General features: G+C 45.8%; 1 protein-coding gene across 1 annotated transcript; it reads right to left on the reverse strand.

Annotated features, from left to right (window-relative positions):
* Nucleotides 1-3,231: 3,231 nt before the first annotated feature.
* On the reverse strand, nt 3,232-5,924 carry LOC115740854 (endoglucanase 1-like). Its single transcript, XM_030674477.2, has 7 exons — nt 5,650-5,924; nt 5,324-5,533; nt 4,856-5,056; nt 4,670-4,762; nt 4,417-4,578; nt 4,207-4,318; nt 3,232-3,891 (listed from the first exon to the last, which is right to left on the reverse strand). Exons 1-7 carry the CDS (start codon nt 5,869-5,871, stop codon nt 3,386-3,388), a joined length of 1,506 nt encoding a protein of 501 aa, XP_030530337.2. The 5' UTR covers nt 5,872-5,924; the 3' UTR covers nt 3,232-3,385.
* Between the last annotated feature and the right edge of the window lie 355 nt (nt 5,925-6,279).

A 6,279-nucleotide genomic window follows, 5' to 3' on the forward strand; every position in this document is an offset into this window, starting at 1 on the left:
TCACACGAATAACAATCCTGCAGATTGTTTTACCAAGCCGATCACTATTAAGAAGTTTGGGTCCTGTTTGGGCTCAATTAATATAACTCTTTGTTGAAGGTGAGGGACGCACTCAATGGGTGCGGGAGTGTACCTCTTATGGAGGTACGGGGATGAAGACATCTATATTTCATATTCTTTCATAGGTGGCTTTACTGAATCCAAGCCAAGGTGGAGATTGTTGGGGTTGATGTCTTGTATTCTGTTATCCAAGAGATTATGAGGCGGTTCCAAAAGGCCCCCTACGACTAGACGGCACGAGGGTCCCTCTCCCCGGTGAGCGGGCGGGGTCCGGGGGGGCCGCCCCGGCGGGGGTCGTGGGGGCCGCGCCCCCGAGCCGCCAGAGACGTTTTATGTTCGGTTGTAGAAGGATTTCTATGGGAAAATTAAATATTTTAGGCTATATGGGTAATTTTGTAATTTGTGCCATGTAGGGTTTCGCTATATATATTTAGGGCGAAACAAGTCTCTATGATATAGAGAGGGTGTGAGAAAGAGCGGCTGTACACTTTTCTACGTTATTAGTGAAACGGATCTCATCTCCCCGTAGACGTAGGTAGGCGGAACATCTCCGTTGCCAAACCACGTAAATTCTTGTATTGTGCGAATTTCCATTACTTTCTTGCATCGTTGATAGGATCGAATTCAGATATTTGACAGGTTCGGGTTCGGTTTTGCCCGAAGTGACCGATAGTCCGCCGACGTATTAAGCTAGCAATCCGTGGATAGGGTTGTGTAACATCAGGAGTTGTTGATGTAAGCCATGTAGTTCGTGCACGGGACGTGGTATTGCGGTTTAAAAACGATGAACTAGGGGTCGGAAACTTGAGGAGTAGCTCGATTTCATTAGGTAGATTCGGTTAGGTTGGTTGATTTGGCAAGAGAGGAAAGTCGTAGTCTTGATGCACGGATTGGTGAATAGAGAGACCGATTGTTGATTGTGGACAGTGAGCGATTGTCGGTTGTGTACGAAATTGGTCATTAGTAGCTCCAACAAGAAAGGGAATTCGTGAGTTGCTTTGGTCCTGGACCTTAGTCCTTTGGTTGGTTATTGCACGGTGGAAAGGAATAAAGTCGTGATCGATTGTTTAAAGAATTACGTGCTCGTCGAGGATTTTTTATTGCTGAAATATGATAATAATTGGCTGTTTTAGGGTACTTGTGTTGTATATAGTCATTATAAGTTGTGCGGGTTACCGTATGGACCGTTATTAGACCTTAGATATCATGTATATAGAGGTTCGGCCGTGAGCTTAGAGGGTTGCTTGTGTTATATTTTGGTCGGCTACATGTGAGATAAGGGACCTCGTTCTATACTTGTGTTTCGTGCCACCATGGATTGAATGTGTGCAGCTCCTGAATACGAGAATCCTGGGGTTTGATGAGCCGAGGGGCGAATGTACCTATTTCCACATTATTCGTACTTGACTTGCTCGATTGTGTTGATACGTGTACCCTTAGCATAGTATGATCGCATTACCTTGCATTCGCTTAAGACATAATCACTTGGCGAGAGGATGTCGAGGACCACGGATATGAGCTCAACTTTCCTTGAGAGAGACGGGATGCCCTAGTAAGTGGCGCCGGGCGGACCACGTAGTAATAATGCAAAGCCTTAGAGTGAGGGTTCCATGGTAGAGGAGTTGCCATGAAGGTCGGCAGTGAAGTCGGGCAAAAGTATTAATGTTATGAGTCGATAATTGGACTCGGGTGCAATGATTGTAAACAATGTGCATGGGAGTGCATGCATTCATTCATGTGCATATCATAACGCTCGTGGATGTTTTGCTTAGGTTCTATCGCTTGTTTGCTTATCGAGATCCGCTTGACTGAATGAATGAATGAATAGATGGCCTAGTCATTAGGCTAGAAGTTTTACTTGTTGAGTTGTTGTTAGCTTATCCTTATTTGAGGACTATCTTTTTCGGATACTCGGTTAAGGAATGTGATCAAGCCCCGAAGACAATGGCGAAGACAAAGCTAGTTGATTGCGTCGATAGGATGAAAGTAGTCATCATAGTTTTTAATATTTGAACTTCTGTAAAGAATTTTCCAAAAAGGAATATGTATTTGTATTACCCACTTGTTGATTTCAACTTAATTAGTGTTTAAAATCTTCTGCTGCATGAGAATTTTTATCTGATAATGATAATAGTTAGATGTGACGGCTTGAGACGTCACGGCTGTGCTGGTAGTACCCGGTGTGGGGGTGCTGCAAGGCCAATGCCTTAACACCGCTCTTTTTTTAGCCCTTTTTTGTTTTTCAAATTTCAAAGTCGAACCACGTGCTTTGTGTGTGCGACTGCCGTGCCTGTGTAACTCGAATTATCATATGGTCGATGAAAGCTAGCATTGGAAAATCTCAAATTGCAATAAGAATCCAATAACTACATTGGAGACGAACAATTTTGACGATAAGTTCATTAGAGTTTTCATTCAGGTGTTTAGTTCATTGTGTTGAAAAACAAGATCTAGGCCATTTTTGAGCAATGTCGGGCTCTGATGCAGCCCCGGTGGTATCTTGACCGGTCCAGAAAAGCCTCTGTCGCCAAGCCCGACAATGTCTTGAAGTGAGAATATATAATGCTCATAAACTAGTGTAGGCAACGGCCCAGGGGAGAATATTATTATTATTATTATTTTATCGTTCTATTCTATTTTATTCTACTATACAAGCTACACTGTGTGTGCTACGTATCGTGTGCGGTTTGCGAAACCCTGCTCCCTAGGGGAGAATGCTAATTGGTAGCCCAAAATTTGTGCTCAATAGTTCGTATCGTAAATGCCGAAACAAGAATTGTACGAACATCTCACGAACAATCTATCCATTTGTGTGAGAGATCTCTTAGAGTTGCGGGTTAACACACTAGACATCTTCAAGTTCGGTTCACATTTTTGCCCGACCAGACTCGAAAAAGGGACCGCCATATGCAAGTTTCACGGCCTGTCGTAGCTTTCCGGGATTTACGAGCAGAGGACGCGTTTGCCCTTGCTATATGATGGATGTGTAGAGGTCTGTTCTTCCATTTATTGAATTTAAGGCAGTCCTAAGTTTGTGCTTGATTGATTCCTGATCATCCCATCTCGTGTTCAAGTCCAATTCTGGTGAAGGCTTTTAATGCTGAATCTGTCGCTCCAAAGTGGATTGGATGCAACCATATTTAAGTAGATTTTCTTCTTATGTTCCTCCTTTAATAATCATCGATTCATTAAGGAGCTATGAGAAGAGTTAAGCATGGAGGTCCTGCGGGTTCTCATCTCATAGGAACACTCACACCTCCATCTTTCTTTGCACTGAAACTACATGTTACATCAACTCTTCCTTGAAGGCAAAGCAAGGATGGTTTCATTTCAGTGTCCCCGAAGCTGCTTTGCCTGAGAAGAAAGCGAGTGCGCCGACGAATGGTGCGTTAATGTAAGTGGCGGGTTCAGACTGCTGGTAATTGTTCCTGTCGTCGGCGAAACGATCGTTGCTGTCTGGGCCTCCAACGATGGCCCCGACAAGCACATTTGGGTTGGGTGACCCGGAGTAAAGATACTGGAACCCATCGCTGCACGAGATGCGGCCAGGGTGGGAGCGCGCGGAAGGGAGGGATGATCCCCTGTGGTGCACGTGCAGGGGGTACTTGTCGCCGAACCCGACCATGTACGATGTCCTCGCGGGGTTGTCCCCTAGGATGTAGTCCACCTGCTTCCTGGCCTGTGTGATGAGGTTCTCGGCGGTGACGGTGGTGGCTCCGCACGAGACGGCGATGCCATTTGTGCTCAGGTACTTGGCATAGGTCAGGAAGAGGAACGCAGTCGATGTGACGTACTGGAGGTTGCTCGCGCTCCCCTTGTAGAGAAGTCCTCCTGAAATAATTGGACAGTCTAGTGAGTTTTTCTTTCTTTGGTGATCAATTCTACGAATCAAATGAATCTTTATGGCGGTAAAACAGTGTGCAGACGTAAATGCAGAGTCCGGACTAAAAAATTTTTGGAGATAACAACTACGACATTGGCGATTGCGCTATGGTATGACAATAGATAGATTAGGCCGATTAAGACTCAAGATTGTTTCTTGGATTAACTATATTTCGTTGTAATGACTTCTCTATTACATTGACCAAAAGCATTTTTCGAAACTATTGAACATATGAAGAACAATGGAGGCGGTTCTCGGCTAACCTGGAGTATACTGGGCCTGGAGGCTGGACGTTCCGGGAATCAGAGAGCATATGTAGTTGTCCGAATGCACTTTGTACAGTTGAAATTCTTCCGAGTTCTTTTCCAGAAATCCCTGGAGTTTTTATAACCCACCAAGCTCGTGAGCAGGGCTGTTAGAAATCATCTGTGATGACATAGACCAAGAGACCAGACAGAGTCCAATGATGAAACCTTAGAAAGGAGGATTTTTGTTCCAGCCCTCTTGTCGTCCCAACTGAATGAGTAGTCGTCGTCGTCGGCGCCCATGGTGCGGCCGTTGGACTGTATGTATGCCAAGTATGAGCTGTCCTGTGAAGCTCTATGGATCCATGAAGCTCCCCACAGCAGCTCATCCTGACATTGGAATAAAGAAATGAGTTCACGAGTTCAAGTCAGACTCTAATTTCGGACAGAGCTAGGAAGAGACTTTTCAGCGAGGCTTAACCTGGTATCCTGAGTAAGAGCAGTAAAATGGGCAGACAGCGGAATTGAGAGAGTCGCTGTAGGAACCTCTGTACTTGTCCGCAAAGTCGAAGACCTGTGACAGGAGGCGGTAGGTCCGGGTGAGTCCCATCAACCGCCGGACTAAACGGAAAAAACTTTTAAGTAGGTGCGAGCATGTGTTTGTTACCTTCATGGCGGTTTGAAGCAATTTGCTCGAATAAGAAGGGTCCGAATCTTTGAACACTATTGAAGCCGCGGCTAGAGCGGCGGCGGTTTCAGCGGCCACGTCGGATCCAGGGTTCTGAGCTGACACCTTGTAGACGGTCCGCGCGGTGTCCATGTCTTCTGGCCTCTCCCAGCACCTGTGGTCGTTGTTTGGATCTCCAACCTGAACCACACAAAACGTTCACCGTCCATGTCGAAACTGCGCAATGTTTAGATTCTACTGAGGTAAGACATTAAAGACAACCATGCACGGGAACTTCTGTCTCATTAGATACGCTCCCACATAACTGCATTTTGTCTCCTTTTCATTTAGAAGCAACAAAACAAAACTCACTTTGGATTCTGAATTTTCACCCGAACAGCGCTATCTTTATCTTCTTCTTCTTTTCCTTTCAACTGCGTATGGAAGGAAAGGAAAAAAGCAACTCACTTGGACATATAAGGTTCCTGGAGTAGCAGTTGCTGCTTTCAACAGATAATCTGCGCTCCAGCGTACCGCGGCTCGGGCGTTCTCGATCTGGCTCGGCATCGAACTGCCAAACTCTATCACACTCCAAGCGAGCAAGGTGGTGGTGAAGGCCATTGGGAGTCCAAACTTGACGTTGTCTCCAGCATCATAGTACCCTCCTACCAAGTCCACCTGAAAAAAGCCAGAGAGAGAACCAATAAAAAAAACCATAACCATTTCGGGGCCGAAAAGCCTCAATCAAAAGCATCACAAATCGCAAGAAAGCATCATCAGATAGTCTGTCTGACATGATACGACGAGCCGTCGGACAGTCCAGAGTCGCCCCTCCACGCGAGCCGCTGGGTCGGCGGCAGTTTCCCCGACCGCTGCCCCTCGAAGAAGAGGATGGACTTCTCGAGAGCGTCGGAGTAATCCTTGGGGGTGAAAGCATCGCCAGAGATGCACAGCATTGAAAGCAGAGCTAGGCGCAACAGTTGCACCAAAAGGGAGGCTCTAGTGAAAGAAGCCATTCTCCCCTCCCGCAAACCTTCAAGTGTTTTCGTTTCTTCTCCTCGTTTTTTGACTATGTTATCTGAGGAAAAGCCCTACAATAACAAGGTTGGAGGAGGTGGAGAGGTGGTATTTATAGTCAAAATAATTATCTTTTTTCTCCGGGGAATTCTTTTTGTCATTCTGGAAAATAGGGCGGGAAGAAAAGAACAGCTTTTGTGTTCGTTGGTCGTTGAGGGTGGTGGTTCTTCACGGGATCAACTGCGCCAAATCGGAATTTATGTAGTGGGGACAACCGGCACATGTCTCATACAAATTTGTAGGAAAGTTGCAAACCCATGACTTGCCAAAGAACAAACACAGAGGAAAAGACAGAGACAAGAGACAAAACAAAATCCTGGTACTGAGCTTTCCACTGTTCTTGATCG

The sequence above is a fragment of the Rhodamnia argentea genome, chromosome 9, assembly GCF_020921035.1.
Source record: "Rhodamnia argentea isolate NSW1041297 chromosome 9, ASM2092103v1, whole genome shotgun sequence".
Taxonomy (NCBI): Eukaryota; Viridiplantae; Streptophyta; class Magnoliopsida; order Myrtales; family Myrtaceae; genus Rhodamnia; species Rhodamnia argentea.

Excerpts from the sequence above, each read along its gene's own strand:
- LOC115740854 (XM_030674477.2), bottom strand. The coding sequence starts at position 5,871 with ATGGCTTCTTTCACTAGAGCCTCCCTTTTGGTGCAACTGTTGCGCCTA. Across the intron at positions 5,534-5,649 it reads CCGACGGCTCGTCGTATCAT|GTGGACTTGGTAGGAGGGTA; the intron begins GTCAGACAGACT and ends GGCTTTTTTCAG. Across the intron at positions 4,763-4,855 it reads TGCTTCAAACCGCCATGAAG|GTCTTCGACTTTGCGGACAA; the intron begins GTAACAAACACA and ends CTCCTGTCACAG.